At 34.0% G+C, this 27,051-nt stretch overlaps 1 protein-coding gene across 2 annotated transcripts in view; it reads right to left on the bottom strand.

The window, feature by feature from the left end:
* Nucleotides 1–26,228, bottom strand: part of LOC136415120 (limbic system-associated membrane protein-like) — a 76,307-nt gene extending 50,079 nt beyond the window's left edge. For both annotated transcript variants that reach the window (XM_066399544.1, XM_066399545.1), the window contains exons 1-2: nt 26,063–26,228; nt 16,097–16,282 (exon numbers count right to left, since the gene is read on the bottom strand). In XM_066399544.1, the coding sequence (XP_066255641.1) occupies nt 16,097–16,142 (46 nt within the window). In that variant the 5' untranslated portion in view covers nt 16,143–16,282; nt 26,063–26,228. The remainder of the gene's footprint in view (nt 1–16,096; nt 16,283–26,062) is intronic.
* Nucleotides 26,229–27,051: the final 823 nt, after the last annotated feature.

The following is a 27,051-nucleotide window of genomic DNA, read 5'->3' as shown; positions in this document are numbered from 1 at the left end:
ATTGAGATCGTGAGCGGAAGGCTCGTGACATACTGATGCTTTGACTGTCTATTTTATGAAGATAAAACTAAAATTTCTATTTTCAAGCTCTCGATTTAGAATAAGTGCCATGACTTAGACTGATCACAATCGATAGATATTCATTGAAATTATTTAAGTACAACCTCCCTGTGTTTGATTTAGATTACTTGGATAGAATCATCTTCTATCCCTATTTGAATCATGGAATTTTTAGCTGCACCTTAACAAGAGCAATTCTATGTTTCTTCTCTGAAATGTTTGGGATTTATGGCTGCTAAAGAATGGATCGATGCTAAAACGAAGAGGTGAGAAAGTCCTCAATGGTCTTGATCAGTTCAAAGCTCGACTTCGTTTCTGTTATGTTCTTTTCAATTGAACTTAACGATACGGAAAAGTTTTCAATACCATCAAAGATGTGCTTTTCAACACTGTAATGTATGCAGGAAACGTTCATTTCACAGATTGAGATAGAGAATTTGGCTCTTGTGAGTGCTGTGGAACGTTTCCCTAATTCCTCTGTGTTTGATATGGGTAAACAGTAATTTGTGGATGTAGTGTGGAAGTACGTAGTTACGCTTAAGAGCAAACGCTTTATTTCACAGTATAAGACGAAGCTAAATTTTTCTAAATATCACTTTGAGTTTTCCGGGCATCGACTTGGCATAATCAATATCAGGATTCGGGTAATATTTCTTCCCATGTCATCTGCAGCGAGATTTTTCGCTCGGTCAGGGTTTGCGAAGGTGGGTTTAAAATTTCAGTTTTCTGCCCATTTGATCGCACAAATGCTCTATGGGGATTAGGTCTGGGCTTTGAACTGGCCAACCTGTTACCACGAGCAAGAGAAATACTACCCCGCTAGAGGACAGTTTTTTTTAAAGACTACAGATGGGCATATATAACCGTTTTCTTCTATCTTGTCGAGGAATTGGATTTTCCTTATGAGAGTGTCCCATATGGGCCACCCTGTATCGGGGGAGCGCGTTGGTAATGGTCGCGAAACAGTTTTTAATAAAAAATCGCCCACGAGAGACTGTTTTAAATAACTTTTCATCTTTTAGCTACACTGCAAGGAACACAATTTCATGTTCAATATGAAAAAGCGCAATTATTTAGTAGAATCTTATACTAAAAATGTTTTAATCTGAATCTTGCGGGTATCTTTCAAGAATTGTCAGTCCCTTAATTTGAAGCAAAGTGGTGGGGGAAGATGCAGGGTTCGAATACAATAATTTTAAGAGTTTTCGGTTACTTTGATTAACTTTAATGAACGAGATTATACTTATACATAGCATAGAAATCAGGATGAAGCCATCCTTCTTAACTATATCATGTCCGTTCGAAGGTTTCGTGTCCTAATCTCCCCATCTCTTCAAATCAATCATATATAAAGCCGCACATGTGTATGCAAAAATGTCCTTGTATGTTAAATTAACATACGTTATGTTTTAATTATGAGGGAAATAAATTACCTTAGAACAAAAACTGCCTTTTATTTGTGTCCTTGTCCTTATGTGCGACTCAAATTAACCCAACCTTTGCCCTTTTGTTCCGCTGTTTGGAAAGCATGAAACTTTAGACACTTGTCGGTGTAAATATTCCCATTATTATTACTGTAATTCTAGATCACTCGCTTCGTTATTCACGAGGATGATGTTTCATTTTTATTTTAAAAAGAGCTATTTGCTAGTACAAGACGCTTTCCCAGTGCTTACTCAATTTGAAGAAAAATCTATTGTTTCTGTTAGGGCGAAAACAAATGGCTTTACGACGTATAAGGTGACACTGAATCTACAGATAATAGAGCTCTGTGTTTGTTTACGTCTTTATGTCCCCGAGGCAAATTGCCACTACTTTATAATATTTCAGTTTTTCCTTTGTATTGCATTCCAAATCAACTTATTGTTAACTGATGCATAGATTTTTCGAATAAACTGAAGTTCTTCGAATATAAACTCTAAGCGTTTCTATGAAACTTCCAATTCTAAAGTCTCAAGAAGGTAGATTTTTACTTCCAATTTAAGCCTCAACTTTTTCTTTCTTTTTAACATCAAAGGCATAAAATTCTATTCTACACGCTTAGGATGTGTCTGGTAATTTCTCCCGAGGGTATATTTTTCGCTTAAAACTTTTGAGCAGCCCTGATATAGTGCTGTCTTAAATTATGTCTTGCCGAAATAAGCTTCGGGATTTTATGGTACTGATAAGGTGATTTATAACTCCGTTTTTTACAGAGCCCAACGAACTTCGCCTTATTAGACCTTTCAAAGACAACAGCCAGAATTCATTTAACAAAAGCCTCCATCCTGTCGTTGAACTTTCATTTTTGTTTATGGCTTCATACAGATAAGGGTGTCGAGTTTTATAATAATCCCACATTGATTGAGGTATTAAGTGATTGATTAATGATAAAGCCTGCGAGGTGAAGAAACTTTGAAGCTTTGTTACCCCAATTTTGCCGCCCGAAGAAGTGACATTTTCTAAACCGATAAATCATGGGCTTTAATCTAAATAACATCCAGAGATTCTTCCAAATCTGGGATGTAAGTATAAATCAAACCCTCGGGTGTCGGATTTATAATGAAGCTAACCAAGAATTCGCGATTTAGAGCATATTTTCGAGATAAGGAGGCGCCGTTTAGCGTCTGCCAATGAAATACCTCGGTTTTATTCCAGCGGCTGCAGATTGCATTTTCCTTTTTTCCTTATTTCCTTTTTAGGTTTTAAGCTTGTTTGTGTTTATGTATTGGAACGTGTCTTGGCATTTTCTACATTCAGAGAGGAGTAGGTGCCTATCTTTAATCGCACTCGCATAGAATAAATGTCATTTCCCGATATTCACGGATATCAAAAACTTAATATCAAACTGAGTCAGATTAACTTCTCTCTTCCAAAAATGCTTTAAATCAGTTCGGGTTTCTCCACGTTCGAATGAAACTTAACTGTGTGGGTCTCTTAGTTCTAGTTTAAGAATGGCCCTTCTATTTTATACTATATATTTTTTTCGAAATGATTGAATTTTTCTATGTTTACAGTCATCGATTTTCTATGAAACATGTTATTGCTAGCTCAAAATGGTCCTACCGACATATAGTGCAGTCTTCCCAATAACATACTTAAGAGCCCCCTCAGACTATACGAGTGTCCCAGTTGTTACTAACAGGACTTTAACATTTGATAGAAAAACTCGATTCAGGAAAAAAACTTCATATAAACATAAGTCCGAAAGTGCTTGTTTTTCGAAATATAGGTTGTTAAAAATGTCAAAAAAAATTATTTTTTTTTTTGTTATCACCATCTTCATCCTTGGAATTATTTCAATTAAAATTGGTAACATGATATGAACCAATGAGCTGCTTTATTAGGTGGTAATAATACGTTTTACGTGCAACTAGTTGTAGGAATGCACCATCATGAATTAAAATAGAAAATTTAGGCAGGACTGTTTAAAATAAAATTGCGTATTTTTCTAAAATAAGCAGTTCAACCTCTTTAAAAAAAGGTCTCTTGATTCTTCTTCGTATCTCCCTCTGTTACAGAAGAAATTGGTATTTTAGTTAACAAATACAGCCATATGACAAAACTAATTTATTAGTTTTATTACTATAGCACCAACCAGGTGGCACACTCGTATTTCTTCACATGCGTTTGTAATTCTCTGGATAAATGCTTTTAATCTTTATTAGTTATTATTATTATTTATTATTATTTATTATCTTGTATGTGCAGAAATACGAGTATGCCACCTCGTTGGTGCTAGGAAATCCGTTAGACGAAGTTGTAAATTGTGTGTTGAGCAAAATGGTTCTTATTTTGAACATTTACTTTAAGTATCTAATATCTAACAACTACTTTAAGTATTTTTTATCAATAGTTTTGTCATATGGTTGTATTGTTAACTAAAATACCAATTTCTTCTGTAACAGAGGAAGATACGAACAAGAATCAAGAGATCTTTTTTAAAGAGGTTAAACTGCTTGTTTAGAAAAAATACGCAATTTTATTTTAAACAGTCCCGCCTAAATTTTCTACCTTAATTCATGATAGTGCAACCCCACCACTAATTGCATGTAAAACGTATTATTACCACCTAATAAAGCAGCTCATTGGTTCATATCATGTTACCAATTTTAATTAAAATAATTCCAATGATGAAGACGTGATAACAAAAAAACGATTTTTTTGACATTTTTAACAACCTGTATTTCGAAAAACAAGCACTTTCGGATCTATGTTTATATGAAGTTTTTTTCCTGAATCGAGTTTTTCTATCAAATGTTAAACTCCTACTAGAAACAACTGGGACACCCTGTAGACTAAACAGTCGGCCGATAGTTCGGGGTTTAATCTCTTTTTTTAATTATGTTTTGCAACATAAGGCCTTTGTTATTTTAGAATTACCTTCTCCTCTATCTAAACATAAAATGATGTAGTTGATATGAAATATGTACAGAAACTTGTTAGTCATAGAATTGAAAATAATCGTCCTATCAATAAGATCCTTACTTTAAGGTTGTTATTGAAGTTGATTCAACTGCAAAAAGGAGAGTTGGTTAGCGATTTATTCGATATCTCTGGATTAAATTTTAAATCGGAAAAGCATATTTTAGAGAATTTCTAACTGATAAACAAACATTACTTCAGCTTTAGTTTTTGAGTTTACCATTTTATCAGTTTATCTTTTCCTACACGTAAAACTTATAAAATTGGTAGATAAACAAGTTTGTTATGCGTCTTGCTCTTTGAGAGTAGAAGCAGTATCATAACTAGTTTCTTAGTTTTAGATTACATAATTTAGATAATGTTTAATTGGCAAATAACGGATAGATTGTCCTTGAGGTTTTGAAGGGATGTGTCTTTACTCTTACCGATTCTTACCATTTATTTGAAAAAAATATTAATTTAGCAAAGATACTAACAAGGGCGCTTTACTCATTGAGAGCCGAAGCAACTTCAGAAAAATTGCAGTGCAATGTGTTCTTCCAATGTATCGCTTCTTATCTCGTGCGGTTATGGCATTCTATACATGAAAGAGGTTCGTTAACAAGATCGATTTATTCATTGAGAACAGAGCCAGCAACATGATTAAATTCTTACATTTGGTGTGCAAATTTAAGAAAATTTCTAACTACTAAACCAAATATTGGTTTTCTTTGAGTTCCTGTAGGAATGTATTTCTACTCGTTCCCTACAAGCTGGAAAATCGTGATGTTGATATAAACTGAAGCAAAGGCGTATTGACTTGAGCGCCGTTGCACCAACTAAAATATATTTTTACTCCGAGATGGCAGATTTCAGAGAATTCCCAGATAAAAACATTATTTTTCATTAAACAACTACATTAAATTTTTCCTATTTAAATATGAAAGTTGTGAGAATAATTCAAATTGAAAGAAAGACATATTAGTAACTGATTTTAGAATAGCAGCATCTACAGTATTTTTAAATTGCATAATATAATTAACTTAATCCAAGCGGCCCAATACTCTTTCTCTTTAAATATGAAAATTACCACAGACATCCCGACTGAACAATCTTGGAGATTAAATGCAGAAATAGCAACGGAATTCGGTAGGAATAATGGCGAAAAAGCAAATTAAAATTTTTATCTTTCAACATCCTGTACATTCCTTAAACTATTCATTTTCGGTTACCATTAATGTGTAGTATCTCCGACTTTCGGACTTCTGATTATTGCGCCGATTCAAAAATAGCACCTACTTTGTTGTAATAGTTTAAATAGATTTAAAAAATATCTAAGCACTTAATCATACATTCAATGTACGTTAATTTCTGCAGCTCTCTCCTAAACCTTTACAGGCAAAAAATATGAACCCCACATAACACATAACAAAAAACACCTCTGAAAAGATTAAGGCCTATTACGACTTTATGCCTTACTCCAGCCCTGGGTTTAATTAACTCGGGCCCCCAAAGACCCGTTTCGATCTTATTAGATCTCGTCAGCTCGGATCATCTCAAGTCAATTAAACGCAAGTAGAAATCGGCAATGTTAACGGTAACTATATGTTGGGCCTACAGGAAAATATTCCACCAACGCCATCTGCCGTATTATTTTTGCTTCATATCGGTCAAATCTTGGATTGAAACCTCTAGGCAGGTTATTAATAAAATTTGGAATGCCTGTGACATAATATAGAAAAGAAGAATAAAAAAGAAAAGTAAAAAATACGATAATATGATTCATGATGTCAGTCTACTAAACCACTTAAAATAAACATAATACTTGACACTTGGTATGTCATCACCGAATAAAAACCTCTTTTTCTGAGAATTTCATCAATTTTATTTATTACTTGTTTGGTTTACTCTAGTTGCATACTCTAAAAAAATAATTGCAAACACAATAATTTAGTTCATTACGATAATCTAGTTACCAGAAAAAAGTCTGAAATGTCAAAGCAAAGGAGGGAAAACCCGGTATTTCCATCATGTCGTGCGAATTTCCTTAGGAGCACTTCGTCAACTCTCAACTGAAAGACGGATGAAATGTTTTCTCTAATTAAAATTATTCATCTTGTAGAGCTGAGATCTTTGAGACGTTTAGTGTCAAAGCGAGCTGTTTCACTTACATCAAGGTTGAGGATTATCTATCTAGCTTAAACATGAAAGTTTCTACTAGTTAATTCGATGTTAGAGGCTGAAAATAAGAGTAAAAAAATAAAGCCTCCGCTACACACACACACATGCGATCAACTTTCCGCTTCATGCCCCATCGATTTCCATTGTCGATAAACAAGAAGAGACATGACACACTGGAAGAGAACATCTATTTCCTGTTAAACGTTGTTTCAGCAAAGGCACTTGTCAGCTGTTTCAGAAAAACAATTACGTTAAGCACCTTTCCCCTCGGGGGATTTTAATCATGTCTTTTCCTTATTTCCTGATATCCTAACTGAGCCATGGACAATGCGCCTGATGGCGAGGGAAACAGACGAAGAAGGAAAAGGGGATGTTTTCGGGAAATTCACGAATTTGTTTCCATCAAAATTGTGCTCTTTCTCTATTTGGAGCCGCTCCGTTCCGAGACCTGCAATTTTCCAGATTATCTTAACAAATGGTCTCTGTTTGCATTGAGGAAGTGAACGCCAATTTGTTTCTTCTCTTTACATGAAGCAGGAATTGAAAACAAAACTTTATTGATTAGAGCCACGAATAGCACAACAGCAGAAACACACGAGAATCTCCACTAGAAGGAAAAATATTCAATCATAACTCCCTATAGTTTGACACTCAAATTCGATTCCGAATCACCTAAATGTTTTTATCGTTTTGAAAGAACAGAACTTTATTTGCAACTTGCAGATTGGTAATTAAAACTCCTCGGAGTTGGTTATTTGCCTGAATGACCACTGACTTTCCTTCTGTCTCGCCTTGATTGAGTTTGTTGGACTCGATCCTGTAGTAATTGTGAAAGAGCTCTCAAATTGAAAAATGTTTGATTTCCCTGGTCCCTCGTAGTCTCAACCCTAAACGCCCTTAGCGTTGTATCAGCCCGTAAAATAGTATTTTTATGGAGCAGTCTAAAACGTCTCGTTCACGTCATTCGAAAAGGGATTACCGATAACGATCCCGAGTATCAAGTTTTATATGTCGAAGAACCGGTTATTATTAAGTTATTTATTTTATATGGCGAGCGTATTGGAGTTTGTCGTGTCGAGCATCGAACGTGACGAGTCACGAACGAAGGGGTGAGAAACGTTCGGCGTTCGTAATTGTCTTGAAGATCCTGAAGGCTATACGGGGGAATTTAGGGGAATTTGTGTGCAAAAAGTTGCCTTAAAAAGTGAATTTTTCCTGTAGGAAACTTTTCTTGAATTAGAAACAGTATAAAAAAAAGTTTCTGGATGGAATCAGTTTACCCATCAACGTCAGGAATGTTCTCTCTAAAACTCTCGTCATTGAGTATCTTAAAGAAAGATATCGACGATTTCTTTATGCTGTGAAATGATGACTTTTTCATGTAAAATGATGATCCACGAGCCAGAAGTAAATTATTGTGGAGTAAGTCTTTCCTGGTGTTCAATTCCTCTGAATGTCGTGCGAACTCTCCTAAACTCAACAGCATATTTAACTGGTGAGTCCCCCGATTTTCAAACAATATATTTCAACTTTGCTCTAATATCTTTGTGTGGAATTGATATTTTAATGGTCCCTGTCTGTGCAGCTTTAATACATATAATTGCTAAACCCCCTAAATTGGACCCGCACGTAATACTCCATTCGATAATAAACGCGTTGAACGATTAATTTGATTTCGCCTCTTTTGAAATGGCAAAAAAATAGCAAAAATTCGCATAAACAGATTGATTGGCACTAAATAATCTTTCAACCCTCATAACAATTTTCTCCCCGACCAAGTTTGGAAAACTTCAACAATTTGGCTTGTACAGTTAACTTTTTATTGCAGCAAACTTTGGCTTCAATCCACATTCCGCCAATTAGGTCATTGATTCTTCAAAAGTGTTCTATATCTAAATTATTTATTAAAATACTGGGACGTTCTAGTGACTGAAAAATGTTGAATATTAATTAACCGAACTGTCGACACGTAAACACTAATAATATGCATGACAAGACCTTTCGCATCCAGATAGTTTCATCTTTACGAGATATGAAGTGCTGACTAGATGAAATTAAGGAGAGTGGGAGATGAAATTTGTAATGTAATCGTATTTCACTCAACGACAGTCACAGCTAGGCAACTTCCGAGAAACTTGTATTAATTGTTAATGAGGCCTTCAGAGATTCGAATAAGCTTCTTCACTATTTACGCAACCGCTGTTTACACAGTTTACCCAATTTCACCAACGGAAAAACTCTCAGTGTTTAAATGACGATGTTTTGCAGTTACCATCAACCAAACACTATCAAGCAGCCATCATATTCCTGCTAATGATATTTGAAAGTGGCCAGGAATAATGTGGTAAGCCCGGATTAAAAATGTATGGATGCGGGACGCCCAAAGTGATTACTGTCGCCGGACATTATTGTGTTATTCATGACTTTTCGATTACTTTACCACTCATGAAACAGCAAAAAGGTAAAACTTGATATTTAGGCACTACTATTATATGGCTGTCGACGATAAATGGATTAAGCTTGGAAGCTCTTTCGACATAATTTATAAATTAACCTAGGCGGGTAAAGATCTTATGGAAAATACGAATTTCTTAGATGGTATCGGTTCTGAAGGTACTATGAACTCCAAAAGCAAAAATTAAAATGAAATGTTAACATTAGGATATTCTTCTTAGGAATACTTTGATTTCCCTAAAAAATTATTAGGACTAAATTATTAATGTATTGTTCCGTGCTGTTGCTGTGGTGGAAAAGTCAGATCCTTGTTTTCCATAGAAACCAGGAGTTTGACTAATATCCATCCTGTGCTCCAACGTTTTTGTACGCAAATTAGCTTGCAAAGTTACAGAACATTAATAATTTGGCCATAATTCATTAGATAAACGTCTGTTTCTGTTGCAGGAATTTTTAGATATGCTAAATAGAAGTTGGTAATCCAGACTGTAGTAATTAATTGACAGCCGTGGCTTTCTAACTGAATACTGAAGAGAACCTGCAGTAATAGCAAAACAAAAATGACCTAAAATGAGATAATATTTAATCAAGTCAATAATTATTATTGGTGGTGTAAACTAGACCTTTGAAACCCATAACAAATTATTGACTATTAAACCCGAACTAGGCATGTTGTGGGTAAATATTTCGCTTTTCAATAGATTGGACATTACATCCATAGTTGAGCTTAAAGTAAATAATGCTTGGCAAAACAATAGGAGATAATATTTGGAAATAACAGCCAGAATCACAAAATATACACGCATTTTAGTGAATAATAAATGGTGAACTGTTGTCAAATGATGACATTAATTTCCAGTTAATTATGATGAATGTTGGTCCCAGTTTTTACATTACGAGCTCATTTAGAAACGTCTTTATATGTACAGTTTAAAAATAGAGTTGGTTTATGGCCCTGCCACAACTCGTTTTCCAAACATATTTCCCTAAGTATCTAGAGTAAACGGGAAAGTTTTCGCGTTAAAAGGCGGATTTTCCATAATCGTTCCCTGGTTAACATCGATAAATCCAATTTTTATGAATCAAAGTTCCGACTGAGATCCGAAGCCAGCGTAAATCATCGAGCACAAGAAAAAGTTAGTTTCTCCTCGAATTTCGCAGCTACTCAGAACTTTGCCAAGGAAAAACACGTTGATAGGATAGGTTCCCACATGACTGTGTATACGTACGGCAAGTTTAAAATTTCGCCAAGTTTTATTAAAACAAACTTTGTCTTTTGCCCGATACCCTTTTTTGGAATTTGTCTTTCCCTCGGCGGCCCTCGAAAAAGTACACAAAACTCGATTCGGCAGCTCTATAACTCAAATTAGGAACTGTTACAGACTCAAACAAGTCCAGAAGTTATTCGGCGAAAGGGGAAATATTGAGCAATAAATTCGAAGGCCATCCGAACAGGAAATTTACTTCGTGAACTTCTCTATCGAACGGCTTAATAATTTAAGAGAGCTTTCGCTTCGACATAATTTTTAATCCGGACTTTCCAACTCCGGATCGCTTAAGTAGCATGGCAAATCGATTTCCACTTCAAAATCAATCACATCTGGAAATATTGAGACAGATTGTCGACGGCATAAAGCATCTCTACATTTTTAGAAATAAAAGTCTTTACCAGAAGTACTTTACTACTTACTTTTTGTACCCAATAAAGTACGACATTCAGCAAAACATCTAACATCTTGCAAGTGCCTCAGTCTTTATCCCGCAGTCATTAAATAAGGTAAGTTTGCCTCTAAATAAATAGTACTACTTGATCTAGCATTTTTATTGCCCTAGTTTACTCTGCCACTATGTCTGACGGTGTCGCATATCTCACAAGTTAATCCTAATAAATTCTTCTGCAACCCTTGCAATACTCCGGATTTTATCTGGCTGGTACTTTTCTGACACCTTCACTTGGGTTCAGATATTCTGCAGCTTGGACACACGCTTTCGCAGGGAAGCTTTCTTGGGCCTTTCCTGAAGATTTTAAAAATGAAAAGATAGTGGCTCTCTGGATATTGTCATTTTGGTGGTTTAATTTTCTTTTCAACTCTGATGGTTATAGTAATTATTCTTGATGCGAGCAATATCTTCTTCAACTGTATTGTATGATGTAGTATCGAGTTTCATTAACGTAGTCTGCCAAGGCCTTCCCAGACTCACTATTTCATTCAATAAGTTTCCAACTAGACTTCTCACATGGCATATCGACCGGCAGTTCTCCGAAATGTAATTAAGTAACATCATATCTTATTCAAGTGTACAAATCTTGCAAAATCGCTCAGAGTTCCCTTTCTCTTATTTGACTACAGTGTTGAATTAGGTTGGATCTTAGTGCTATATTGGATCTTAATGTTGTGGGGTCCACCGAAGCAAGCAAAGCATGGCATTAAATACAGGTGGTAGTCCATTTGCCATTAAGGTCATAACAAAAAAATATTCTAGCGTTCTTTGATTTAATATGAAAATGTGGTGCCTTTATATATTTTTTTTGTTTAAATAAAATGAGGATTCGTAACGTATCTCTGAAAAGAAACTAGTGAAAACTTGAAAAAAAAACGGCTTGGAAGCAACATATCTGTTGTATATTCTATCGTTTAGTAATTATGGCAATTTTCTGTGTCTTTTATTTAGCTGAATTTATTTTTCTAGCCAGTTCATAGATTAAGTCCACCATAGAACTAAGGATTTCATTGCTAGCATACTTTACAGCCTCCATGGGAATTTCGCTGTCTGACGTAGATGGCAAATATTGGCTTCTATTTTCTCATTTTTGAAAATATCCAATAGTAGTGGGTAACATTTCACACTCTCATTGAGGTTTGGAACCAAATTCATAAAAACGTCGGTGTGATGATGCCGATTTTAACTCGCTAGGTATTCCCAGTGTAGTGAGAAGGGTTAAAGGATTTTTTAACAGTTATTTGGACAAAAGTTTGCCCAGAATTTCCGAGATAATCTGAAATTTATATTAGAAAGTAAGTAAAGTAATTCAGTTGAGACTAGAAACCATAAAAGCTACTCTTGGAACTGTTAAATTTTCTGAAATTATTTGGGGATAAGTAGGTTATAACAATATTTTCCGTTGCGATAAAAGCTGGATTCAGATAAAGATTTTGTGACTGGGAATACTATCAAAAGTTTTGTCGGCATATTACAACCGAAACCTTTATTAAATAGACAAGAATATAGGCGTACGGCCTCTGAAACATCTGCGTTCCACTTCGTCTCTACCATAATATCATGTCGACTACTCTGGAGCAAATATGTTCAATAATTTGTCTCCACGGCCTTAAAAGAACCCTTCAGGGCATAGACTTCAAAGAGAGCATCATAAAAACCACCATCGACCAGAATTCAGTTGTGGAAGAAAGTCGAAATAGGATTTCCACTTATTTTCTGAGTTCTCTTTGATAACGTGAAAATTCGCTGGTACAGATCTGTGTAGGGGTGATATAACCACCGTCGTTACATAATCGTTTTATTTTCAGCTTATTTCCAAATGAGTTCTTTGTCTGGATCATATTAGTGTGATAATAGAAAATATCTTTACTGGACATATTGCAGTGGCTTGTAACTCTTGAATTCTAGCACCTTTAGTGACTAATTATGCACTTACACAGGAACTTGAATTTTAAACGCTAAACCATGTAAGAGCGTTTCTTACGTGTTTTCCTAACATTAATAACAGTATGTGTACCCTCCAGGGAATAATTTATGAAACACTAAAAATACCTTGAATCAATGCAAAATTCGCAGAACTTTTCTGTAATTGAACACGAGCACGCAGATTATGTTAAAACTTAATCAGATCGAGTTGTAAAAACTGAGGGAGCCCAACGGCAAAGTTTCTTTCACACTTACGAAAGGCAAATTAGATCCCAAAAAATATCTGTCATCTTCCCCAGGCTAAAATTCGAACTTCCCCAAGGGAAGTTTGCCCTTCAGACAATCTTCTCCTATTAAGTCTTTGAAACTTTTGCATTCGCCGTACGCTCTTGAAGAGATGTTTTGAGTCTGATGGTAAAAGCTTCGGTCTGTGGAACAAAAGCTTAACGTTAAAAATTGGTAAAACTTTTCACGATTCATTTTGTCCGGGAATCTCTGGATTTATGGGTTTTTCGTTAGAGCTAATCCTCTCCTTTTCCTTTATCTCTCTGTCACTCCCTTTTAATGGAGACGTCTGTGGACTCAATGTATTCAGGGGTAAAATATAAGGTGTAATAGTTCATAAAGGAAATATCAATTACACGAAAGCCCTGTCAAAGTAGTAACTAGGAGCAAGCAATTTTGCATATCCTGCTGCTGAAACTTTAATGCGGTCTCATTATTTCAGCTCTAATAGAGCGGCCCTGCTTTGACTACAAAAGACTTCCTTGATGGGAATCGATATACAAGACGTTTTTGACCCTTCCTATGTTTTACCTGGGCCCATATTAATCACGGAAAAACACGCTTTAACAACAATTAAATAAGAAATTCGAAGGCAAAGCTAATCCACCCTAATCCTCTTTGCAAAGGCAAATTATACTGTAACTAATTTATGTTGGACACGAAAAAAATATTCAAATGCGCCTCAAGGAAAAATAACCTCAATTAATTTTCTCTTGGTAATGATCGTTGTTACAGGTATTTTCTCTAGGGTCTCATTTATTAAATGACGCCAGAGAGAATTATGTTATTTTTCGATTAAGAGTGAAAACGAATTTATATATTTCCAGTTTTATTCTAATTTTATGGAGTTATAGTTTGCTTTTGCTAAACCGAATACATGAATTTGTTCACTTAACACCGCTGCATTTTATGGAAGATAATAGAAGACCATACGGAAAATTCAATCATCATCAAATGATTGACGTTCCGTTAGCTTTGGGGTATATTGGAGTATCACTATTTCTTCACATTTCCAAACCTTCGACGTTCTGCTCCTAGAAATCTGCATTAGGTTGAAGACTGAATATAAGCGTCTCGATGTTAAACGCTACATCATTATCTCTCACTTATTTTGAAGCATTTAATTTATATATCTGCAGATATTTATGTTTTTTACACAATTTCACCAGCGTCTCTGCCATATTTTAATGCAATTATTATATGATAATCTCGTTAGCATCGCACTACCACTACGCCCGCGGCGAATTCACGAAACTACTTTTACTCCCTGGACCTTAAAGTGGCACTTTAAGTGCGTGTTCACAGGAAACTAGTGTTGCACTTTACGGCTACTGGGAAAATGAAAGTTAAAAGCCACTTAGAACCAATTTAACACACTACGAACATAGTCTTAAGTGAAGTCATTTTGTTTTACTTGAAAATATTCACCCTCTATTGACTTAAAATTTAATTAAGCTAAGTTATCTCCTTGCATTTTTAATGGAAACTGATCATCGTTAGCTTAATGTGCTTGCAACCAGGAATGAGAAACCTTTGTTCAACTTAGAACCTCTATGGCCTCTTAAATTTTTCTTTCAAACCTGTTACCATTTTTCCAGATTGCTTTCTAAGCGATAATTAGTTGCGATGTAATAATAAGCCTTATGTTAATAAACTCGGAAGTTAGTTTTAATGTGATACCCTAAATTTAAGAATAATAGCACAGAATTTAATCAACCAGCGATTTTCTTTAATCAGCTTAGCAACTGTTATTGGAGAATCCCTACTAACTATTAGGAAACTATGCCAAAAATTATGTTTTCAGAACTTCTTCCAGGCAACTTTTACATCGTAAAAAATTCACGCTAGCCAAGAGTAATAAGAGAGAAAATCTTTCATCTTTGCAGGGAAGGATTATGTGCTTATGTTTATATGACGACTATGCTGTTCTGACTTAAAGTGGAATGTAAGATTAACGGACGACCTTGTATAATATCTCGACGATTTTAGTCTTAATCTAACAAGAACTAAAATGGAGAATAACTGTTTAACACGACTTCGCTATAAGTAAGTGTTCTAGATTTTGCACTTTGTTTCCATGTAAACTGGGATAATAAAATGTTCAAATCAAATTTAAAAAAATAGTAATACGTGACCCATAAAATCAATAGTCTGTGGGAATCGAATTTCAAAATCGTTGAACGACAAATTCGTTTTACCTACTTTCCGACTTAGAGGCGATTTGTAACGCACACCGTATATTTGTGGGCTTTTGGCAAGCAAGAAAATGAGCTCCATCACGCAAATGGCACAAATGAGCCACCTCCAGCCCTGTCGGAATGATAAATATTAATTTGCCTCAAACTTCCTGACGTTTTGTGACAATTACTTTTTTGGAAGCTACGTGAAAAGGCCAACGAGTCAGGATCGCTGAAATTTCGACCTACATCAATTATCCACATTTGAGTTTCACAAAAACCAAATTGATATTCACCGAAGAAGAGGTTGGGAAACATCTTCCCTAAAAAAAGCTCACTCAAAACCCAATTAAAACGTAATAAGCTTAAACGCCTTCATGTATTTTAAAATCTCATATTTTCCTCAGCACGTCCTTCGTTTAGACAAACCCAATAAATTAATTAACAAAATTACACCCCACATAGGCCTTTGAGAAAGTTCAGGGCCTTAAATTTTAAGGCCCCAGATAAAATTTACTGTTATGATCTTATTAAAAAACTTTTCGCCCCGTTGTGTTAATTAGATTGGCCCGAGCTTTTCGGGTTTCAGAGGTGTCGTAACTTTAATGAGGATATTGTCGTATAGATGAAGATAACGACGTGGTATTATTAGGTACTTCATGAACTCATCATAAACACATCAGTTTTCCGCTTTAAGACAATTTAATAAATTTCTAGCTCCCATTGTGCATGCCAGTAATGGAATAAAGCTCGAAATTCACTTATGATAAGTGCTGCTTGAAGGTGTTAATTGAGCTACAATTTTATTCTCTAACATAAATCAACAAAAATCCATCTATAGGTACACAGTCATTGTCCTAAATTAATGGAAGTAGTTGTGTTCCCACATTTGTCTGAATCATGCTTACCTTTTAATAAGGAAGCGCCAATCAATACTGACAGCAGGAACCTCATCTTGAGTTAACAACTTCCAGTTTATGTGTACTAATTGGTGTTGATTTTCCAGGTGGCGTGTTAGAGTCAATTAAAGGACATCACTCCCCGACACTCACTAACACACGTACGCTCTTAATTATCTTGCTCGTAGCTGGCACCTGGAAAAAAGGTAATTTGTAGTAAAATCCACACTTACTGAAGAGGAAAAATTTCCAAGTTTTTATATGAATGAGAGATGAAGTGGAATCGTCTTTTTAAGACGATTTCTCTAAAATTAGACGAAGTTTATTTCCGAGAACAAATTTAAATCGCATTATTTAGGAAGATTTATTAAATTATTTAGATTCTTGTTCCAACTAATAGTAAAAGATTAGACTGTTTTTCGATTAAATAGAATAACACAGGAACAAAAAGCTCCTTTTCACGCGAATTTCGCTCCTGGATAGGAAATTCGTTACTTCAGATTAATTTAGATTCAAGAAGATCAAATTGAAGAAATTTGCGTCAAACCTTAGTGCCTAGGCTAAAAAATGAAGGTAAGAATCACAAAGCAATTGCTAAATTTATCAAGAACCAAATATTTCTAAAGATAAGAAACTATTTAATCTATGATGGAGGTAAGACCTTTTATTTGAAAATTCACCTATGAACTATCTACTCGATAAACTTAGCAGGAAGTTAATAATTAGTGAGATAACTACTATGGGGCAACTTTTCGATCACCCTTCTGTCTTGTTCCATTTAATGGGAAAAAAGGGGATAATTAGAAACTAGTCCAAAGGAAGCCTGAGGTTTGAATCTATATAAATGAAAAGGGAAGTTATAAGCATTTCTTATCGAATTAAGACGAAATTAACGCACTATACTCGTACCAGTTAATCTTCAACACACATACATCCTCCAAGGAATACAATCCCGAAGACCCTATAAGATTTCGGAGATCTCGTGAAGAATATTTATTTTTAATCCTGGGATTGATCCCGCGATTATATTATTTACGAAACGAGGTAAGGGAGGGGCAAGTCATAATGGTTAGTAACTTTCTAACAGATACATAAGAAAAGTAAGTATGCAATAATTTATGAAGGCTCAACATAGAACATAAAATTTTTCAAAGAAGTCGCTAAGAGATGTACTGAAGGATCGAAGTTTGTGAACTTCTGACGTAGGGCGATTCGGTGTCTTTAGGGAATATTTTAAATTATTATTAAACATTTCTACATGAAATTAGAGCTGAGAACTACTAGAACTATGAATAAACTTAGCAAATGAAAAATGAGAAAGAATATTATGGGAAATTTGGAAAACCAAAAAGATTGCAAAAAATTGAAGCAAAATTCCAAGAGGAAATTAATATATAAATCATTAATACTATCAAAATTAAATTAATTACAATCAGAATTAATAATATATGAAATGAGAACACCCATTTAGGTTTATACTAAACGGATCAAGTGATTACTGTAAATCATCTGACCCGTCTAGTAGTGTTGACCTAAATGGATTTTCTATCTGTACAGGATTATTCACTATATTCAATAAAATGGTTATTTCCATTATTAATCGGTCTATGGAAAGTCTTTAAGTTAATAAGGTGTCACATTTTGTTTTTCAAATCAAAGCTATTTCAGTAATATAATGGTCTCAAAAGTTTAAAATAAGGAAGATGTAAAAGTAGCGCTTTATGTGCCTGTTATGAGGTAAATATTGATGCACTTTAAAGCGGTATGGAAAAAAATATTTATTTTATTTCTAAACACTGGCATATCAGACGAGCTTTTTTTTAATAATCTCAGCTTTTTGAACGAACGCGAAAAGATCGCCCTGCTTTTAAAACCACCAACAAAAACAAACAACCTGCTTTTAGGAATCCTCATTCTCGAATAATTCCTACCCTGTTCTCCTTCATGCCCTTCTTTCTTTCCCCGTCAGTACGATCTTTACGATCCATTGCAAGCTCGACCGAATATGGATGCAGCAAAGCTGCACCAATATTTTAACACAAATGTACCTATAGAAGATTTTGAAACACTTGCAAGATTTCAAAAAAAATTTGAGAGCCTGTAGTTCAGTTTGTATTGTGGAAACTCTAAATACATCTTATGAATGGTGGAATAATAGAATAATAGAAGAAATGGAATAAATCATGGAAAAGGTTTCATTTTTAATCCAGACAAGGAAAGAAAAATCGTTTCATTTTTAATCCCCAAAAACTCTGGGTTTTAATTTTTATAATCCCTGTATTTCCAAGACTTGGAAAATGACCGATATCGCGGGATTATATTTCCTAATCTTTACCTATAAGATTCTCGATGTCGCTGTATTAGCAGAAAAACAGGTTTATTCATAGAAAAGATTTTTTTAACTTAGAGAAATTGTTACTCGTATGTCTCGTATGTAACTATTTTTTTATTGAAGACAACAAAAACTAACTCCTTAAAATACTCAATTAAACATCAGAATACATCTTTTCTTCAATTTCTTTCTTAGTACCAAATAAAAGTATTTCCACTTCATTTTCATTCAATAAAAAACTGGATGCAATCAAATTAAATTCTGATACGTCGTGGACTAAAACCAATCAGATTTTGTCTGAAAGGTTGGCCTCGCAATGAAAATTCGTAAGTGACGTATTAGTTTTCGTTCCCCCGGTAGTTGTTTGAGTTTACTCAGTTAATGAAACCACGGAGAGTCGTGGAGTTTCCAACTCCAAACTTTCAATTTTTCGTTTTGGAAACGTGTTGCGTGGGAATTTTGTCCGACATCATTTCACACAATTTTATTGGGCGTTCCTTTCCTGATGGAAACTTATCAGAAAAGTGAAAATCGGAAAAGCAGTAAGTATTTGATGAAGACATTAAAAAGCACAGAAAGAAGTTAATTTGATCCCATTTAGTTAAACAAAATATGTTGTTTATTTACTTTCGAAAACTTCATCAAGGCTCTGTTTGTTTACTTGAAGTTCGTCGCAGTCCTTATTGCGGTTAATGAAGATGGAATGTCAGGGAAGTCCTATTAAAAATTTCTCTGTTAAACACTGGAATTACCTCGGAAAGGGGCTATTTTTCACAATACCAAGTTGTCGTTTGAGAAACAGCAATTTCGTGGATAGGTTCTTATAATGGAGAACTATAATTTTCCTGTCGCAGATCTAGGACAACTTCCTTGAGTTAAGTATTTGAGGTTTCAAAGTATAATGGGCTTCCTCTTTTGCTGATAATATCTAAAGAAGTGAAAAGATAAGGAAGGATAAGAAATTTTCCGCAGTTTTACATCTTCGTTATTTTGCAATTCGATCCTCAAGATATTAATACACACAAAGAACAAAAGTCAACAATACTACGAATCAGCATTCAAATTAAATAATCAGAAACTTTTTACGAAAGAAAATCTTCATGTCTTTCATGATCTGAAAAGTCAACTTGAGGTCTTCGAAGGGTAACCATAAAAAGTTAATTAAGGTCGATAAAATATTCCCTTACAAGATGATTCAAAAAAAGTCTACAAAAATGAAAAAAAATATATATATTAGTTTTTTGCTTCGGTATTGCGGTAAGGATTCTTTTACGTCTATTAACACGAAATCCATTTTATCCGGAATTTTAAAAAAACTGTAGTCTATTTGCCAAATATCGTCTTTTTTATAAACTGATATTAATTAAATTTTGTTTAATCAGACATAAGTTTTATGTTTAGAGATTTATATGGGCCATGAAAACATTATTATTGTAAACATCAATTCTGATGTATGATGGCTCAAGAATTAAGGATGCGTAATTCTTTTTTTAATTCTTAGTATTTGAGCCGCCCTGTAAAATAATATTTCTTCACATGACTTTTGATAATAAGAGCCCTGGTGAGTTATGGCTCCTGAAAATGGATCTCCAAAAGTTTCAAAGAAATGACTGATGAGCTATTTGTACTTTTTATTTCATTTCACAATGCTCGGCCATTTTAAGTGTCAACCTATCCGTTCCTCAAGCTTCTAATTTATAATTAACGAAACCCAATTAAACGAACGGATATTCATTGCCTAAACAAAACCTATTTAAAAAATCTTAATAGACAGAAAACAAGCGCATTACGACGGTATTCAGGAGGAGCAATAATATCGAAATTCGGGATTTAATTTGGCCCGTGCCGAAGGCCCTTTGAAAACGAAAACAATTAGAAAAGGGGACAAACAGTTGAGGCATGTTGATAGCCAGAAAAATTTTTTTTTCATTTGACTTGAATTCACTAAAAAGAGTGGAACGGTTACTGGATTTAATCAAGGAGGAAGGGGTTAGGTATGCAAGGAAAGAAATAGAGTAGAGGGTGCGGAGGGTTATGAATTTTAGTTTGCATAAAACACAAGGCTATTGCCCATTTTTCTCGGTAGAGTAGACCAAAAATTTACATAGTTGCGAAGCATAAAGTGTAAAGTTTATACCAAGAGAGCAACTGAATGCACATTTATGTATATTACTAAGACTTAGTTACATATAGATTCTCATCAAAATTTCCTTTTGGTGCCTAAAAACATGAGTCTGGAACAAGCAAATAGATTGTGAAAATATCTTAAAGATAGAAAAATATCATTCTTTGGAATTGATTACTCAACTGGGCCAATCTAACGCGACTTTGTGTTAATTTAATTCAGATGTTTCGAAAAGTCAGGACGCAAATCAGAGATTCCTATCTGGAAAAATAGCTTTTGATACCGTCAAAGTTCTAATGGTAAAAAAGTCACTTTTGTTGTTGTTCTTGTCCAAAACCTTCTCAGCATGCGGGGTTTTTGTAGAAGCAAAAAGCAAAGAATAAAAACAATGTACTAGAGAAATAACTTTCGCTACGATAACTAAAGATAATAATTACAGAATTTTTTTACCAAACAAAATGGTCATTAATAAATTATATTTATTGCTAAAGACAATAAGTACAGGTGGATCAAACTGGATAATAATTTTTTAAATTACTCTGAATAAATAATATTTTAAAGTAAATTAAGCCTCACAAAGCTCCAATTTTTGTAATGGAATTAGATTTCTGTCCTAACAACCCCAAACCTAATTCGAAATTAAATACCTTCCAATATCTAATTTTTTCTGGACGTTTATTTAAATTTCATTAACTTTGACTTTTTGATTGTCTCATTGCATTTAAACTAAACTATAGGGTAGGACTTTGAACGACATTGTCTGCCCTTAAAAATCCTTGGTGGGGTTGGTTTGCGCGGTTTGGACATTTTCAGTGAAAAAAAGTTGGATTAGGGTACTATATGGAACGTGGCATAGTTTTAATTACACACAAGATAAAACGTTAAGGATATTTAAAATCAGCATAGAAAGTTAAACAGACATAAGCTTTTTGCGAAACATGTTATCTCCATGTTTTTCATGGTCTGAAAGGTCATCTTAAGTTACTCTACGAGTAACCATAAAAAGTTGTTTAAGGTCGATAGGTTATCCCCACTAAGTGTCTCAAGAAAGGTCTACAAAAATGTAAAAAAATAAGATCCTTCCATTTTCTGACTAGTGGTAAAATTTATTTTTTGTGTCTGTATTAAACTGAGGCTTTCTTTATCCCTGTTAACACGGAGTCAATTCACAAATCCTGAGATTAGAAAAATCGTAACATATTAGACAATGTCAAATATAAATTTTATATGTATTAAAGGGTCCATACCAGTCTTGCAAATAACATTATTGCACAGGGCAGCTCAAAAATTAAGAATTTTAAGAAGACCGAAGAATTGGAAAGTGGCTCGACGACCATTTGTCTTTGTTTTTTGTTTTTTTTTTCTACAAAAACTCCACATGTCATAGCAGATGTTGGGTGAAAAGCACTCAAAACAACAACAACAATAACAAAAACTGACTTTTCTACTATTAAAGCGATGATAGCCTCAACATTTTAATGATAAAAAGTTCCATGTTTCCAGATAGGAATCTCTTATTTACGTCTTGCCTTTCCGAAACATCTGGATTAAATTAACACAAAGTCGTGTCACATTGGCCAAGTTGAAGAATGAGTTCAAAGGAATGCGGTCATAATTCTATCTTTAAGATGTTTTTACAATCTATTTGCTTGCTTCATGGCCATGTTTTTAGTTTCCGAAAGGAAATACTAGTAAGGATCTATATGTAATTAAGTCTATACATAAATGTGCATTCATCTGCACTCTTTATATAAACCTTATATTTCATACTGCACTACTATTTAAATCCTTGGTAAAGTCCACTGAGAAAAATAAGTAATAGCCTCGTGTTTTATGCAAACTAAAATTCATAATCCTCCTCGCCCTCTATTCTATTTCTTCCCTTCTATCTAACCCCTTCTTCCTTGATTAAATCCAGAAACCGTTCCACTCTTTCCAGGTAATTAAAGCCAAATGAAAAATGTTTTTTCCGGCTATCAACTTGCCGCAATTGCTTGTGCCCCTTTTCTAATTGTTTTTGTTTTCAAGGGGCCCCTGGCACGCCTAATGAAATGAGGAAATTAAACCCCGAATTTCGATATTATAGCTCTTCCTGAATACTGTTGTAATGCGCTTGTTTTCTTTTTATTAAAGAGTTTTTGAACGATTTTTGTTTACAAGATGAATATCCGTCTGTTTAATTGGGTTTCATTAATTACAAATGAGGAGCAGTGGTTGGTGTATTAATTCTTAGAAATGCAGGAATCAAATAAATTGACACAACACTGTAGAAAGAAAAACATCGTGAATTATTTAAATAAATAATACAATTTAAACTTGTTCTAAACATTACTAATTTAAGCCAAAAGTGGAAAATGTGCATTATTCATTTAGTTGCATCTTATAAAGTCCCAGCTGCAAAAGTCACACAGAAACAGGAATGCAAAAATCTTATTTCCAATAGTTTCTCCATGAGCGCATTATTGAAATGAGAACTGATCAGACAGAATGGGGTGCTGCTAAACTTTTGTCAAAACTCTCAATTCGTCCCATTTTCTTTAACTCTACATGGTTTGAATCGAGAAATAATAGAAATATTATTTTGATCTTACTCGACGCAAAAGTTGTATTTGGACACCATTTCAGAATTCAACAAATGATGTGTTAATTTTTTAATGTTTTTAACAGTAAAATTAGGTCGTTCCTTTAAAAAAAATCTAAAACTCGACCCTTAAATCTCCATTTCCATGGGAATTATCGAGTGAAAATTGACATGAATGTTCAGTTTTGTTGTGTTATTCTAATTTCGTGATCCGTGAGGTTTTAACCAAATTGTCGAATATATAATCAGCTCTGCTTTTGCAACAGTAATTTCATGCAGAGCTAAAAAACTTTATATAGGGTGATCTTTTGCACTTTATACAGAAAGTATTATAAATCGGAACAGTTTGAAAATTCAATACGATATTAAAGTAACTGGGTGGAACATAATGATTCATTTTGGCATCTAAGCTCTTAGAAACACAGTAATATACAATGTGTTTTTTCTTTTAAGTGAAAATTACTATAATCTAAACGCCGTTGAGAAAAACGATATTGAGCTTTGTGGGTATCGATTATTTGCCAAAATACCCTTGCATAGGGTTATTACTACTTGCTACATCCTTGGACCTTTAGGCACTAGTTTATAAACGAACTGTACTAATTTTTCGTTAAATTACTTTCCATATCAGCTACCTCGTATAGTTTTCAAACCCCTTGGGTGGATGCTGTATTATTTCAACAACAGTTTATGATGTTCATCGAACATCAGATTCGCCAAATTGACATGATGCGTATAGTACTTGATTATTACCGTCTTAGATCTTGTCTCACTGGCTCAATTTGCAAATATTACTTTCGTGCGGTAGGAACCTACTTACCACACTTATCATATAATATACTTGTATAATGTAATATTTAAGATATTTAAAATATGCGAGACATGTTGCAAAATACGACTCACAGAGTTGTATTTCATAAGGTGGAAGAGCTTTAAAGGTTCTCAGACATACATAACATACAATATTTTTTATTGTGCATTAATATTACAACTAACCAATGTTTTTAGGAGCTGAGAAATTTTAGGAATTTGTCAAACTGTAAAGACATACCAGAATTTAAATTTCCAATATTATTTGCAAAGTAATTATACACGCATCGTAAAGACTGTTTTATGCACGCTGCAGCGTGAAATAATCGTGGATTATAATTCATGCATAATTAAAGCTTTAAAACGCAGGTGATAAATTTGTAATAAGTGTGTGCAATCAAAATTTGACAATCAATTTTAAAGTTTTTGATTGTAAAAAATCACGTGAACGTGATGCTCAAAATAACATTATTTCTTTGTCCACCCCGCATGCACTCCAATCTTAATTTACACAAATTACTGTACCTGCTAATATTGAATAAAATTATTACCATTTTGGCTAAATTTCTCAAAAATTGAAAAATTATTCCAAGCTTTTAAACATTTCTTAATGTTTACCACTGTATTTATCGCTTTAGCTTCTAGATATCAGAGCACCTCCTGATCTTACTAAATCATTCCAAGCAGTATGGGGATTGCATTCAGAGAACTCAATTAATATTTGCTAATAATAAGTTATAAGCCAATTCTATACTAATAAAAATACGTCACAACTTGTAAAATAAACATTAATAAATTTGAAAATTCTGTCCTTAACTTTCCATTTCCATGAGAATTATCAAGTAAAAACCGAAGTGAACGTTCAGTTTGTTATGTAATTCTAGTTTCGTAGGTTTTTACCATATTGTCAAAATGGAATCAGTTTTGTATTTGTAATAGTAAATTCATATGAAGTGAAAAAGGATAATCTTCTGGAAACTGCATCGCTCAATAATGGAAGTATTATATATCGAAAAGACAAGTAAATTTTTTTTCGAGGTTTTTGTAAAATTTGTAATTATTTGTCTTTTTTGTTTCCGTTAAATTCACAAGTGAAAAAGTCCACAAATCAAAAGTACTGCTATTATAATGATCGAAGGAACAGAAGGTCGTCTACCATGATTGAACCGTGCACTGATGAATTCGGGACTTGTATAAACTCTCTTGATATGTCAGTAAATGGCATTTATTCCACATCAAATACATATGATATATGAAAGTTCTTCAAATTCGATTAAAAAATGAAAAGTGGTAGTCAGGAAGTAATCTCGTTTACACCCGGTGGCTATTTCAAATCTAGTATTTTAAGTGAAATCTACTATTATAAAGAGTGTGCATTAACAATATATACTAGCTGGTTTTGCAAACTATAAAATTTTTGTTTATTGAAATAGTGCAAATTACTAAGTCATTCAGAAAAAAGGTAACTACGAGGTATTTATTATTTACTTATAGAAACTTTAAAGATGAAAATTCATAAAAATGAGCTAGAAAAGTCATGGCTTTAAATAAAAATAGCAAAAAATATGTATTTTTTAATTAAATAAAATCAGTTATTTGAATTAAATCACTTTCAAAAAATTGATATTTTCCTTTAATGTAGATTTCGGCACATCATTAATCCAAATGGAAATGTATATAGCTTTATAAATCAAAATTAAAAATATATTATCTGTTTTTAACAAATTTATTCTACACAAAAGAGGGTCATTTTTTTTTCATAAAGTAATTTAATGTAAAATTTATTATTTGTTAAGCTGGAAGAAGGACTATAAAAATATTAATCTTCTTTAGAGGTGCTCAGTCTATTTCACCGATAGCTCTTCCTTAGATTACTAAGAACTAATAACAATAGTACTTTTATCTCTTTTTTTTAGGGGTGTCAGGATACACCAAAGGTGTTTTAAAAAGTTTTGAACAACTCTAGATATCTCAACATATGAACGCCCCACTGAAGGCAATGAGTAAACAATCTCGGGTATTTTGAAAGAGTCCCATAGAAGGCAAATTATGAAAAAAATTATTATTGAAAATTAAATGAAATTTTCTAAAATTTTTTTCGACAATTTTAATAAAATAAATATTTACCTTTGGCCCTCACTGACAAGCTGCTAACAGAGTCATTACATCCTAACATTCAACGACTCAATCACGAATCACCAAAGTTCCAACTTTCGCGCGTCTAAATTGTCGGAATCCGGGAATAAAAATCGGAACGCCCTCAATCCGATTGCAGCGAACGCGACGGGTAAACTGCGGCTGATATCCCGAGAGTGAACGAAGTTTACAGGGCGCAAACTCCTCTCCCTTAACTAACTGTAGGATTCCTTCGAAGGACCCGAAGAAGTGGAGGGCGAAAGAAACATTGACCATCGTAATTGGGATTCTGGCTTTAATTGGAAAAATAACGTCGAAGATCCGGGAGATGTGTGGAATTTCCGTGTCATGAAGGTATGAGAGGTGAACAGTTTTCTCCAGTTGTTCTAGTTTCGGGTCAAGGGGTCAAGATACGCGTTTTTAAAATACAAGACAGAGATCTGTATGATACGGCATTGAATGAAGTCCTCCTCCGTCAATTCCTGAATTGCTGAAATTTAATTTCTGAACTATCTTCTTCAGACCATACACATGGTTCGAATTTATTTTTAAGTACTTTAACGCGTTTCGGCGCTGCAGTATCACATGTATGCCTTAAGATATCTTAAAACTAACTTCTGTATTGTTTTACATTTGCTTACTCAACGTTTTATGGTTAGAAGCTTTAGGTGTTTGGTTTGTGTTTAAGTGGCGTACGCCTGCGCAATGAATCCAAGTGTAGTACCTGGTCTCTCTTGTTTTGCTCTGGACGACTCATTGTTTTAGAAAGCTGCTTCTCCAGGTTAGATCCCACTTTATAAAATTCACTTTCTATTTGACGACCTTGAACCCGAGCCTAATCAGACTGACTTTATAACAGTGACCGACATAATGGTCACTAAACCGTCTGCCCTTTAATAGTAATTGTTCGTGACACGAAACTGAAGAAAGTGTGCTGTGATAAAGTCTATCATAAATATTTAGCAGACTCTTCTCGCAGT

This window comes from Euwallacea similis, chromosome 19, assembly GCF_039881205.1.
Source record: "Euwallacea similis isolate ESF13 chromosome 19, ESF131.1, whole genome shotgun sequence".
Lineage (NCBI taxonomy): Eukaryota > Metazoa > Arthropoda > Insecta > Coleoptera > Curculionidae > Euwallacea > Euwallacea similis.
Note: the sequence above shows the minus strand (reverse complement) of the source record. Positions and strands in the feature narration are given on the sequence as shown.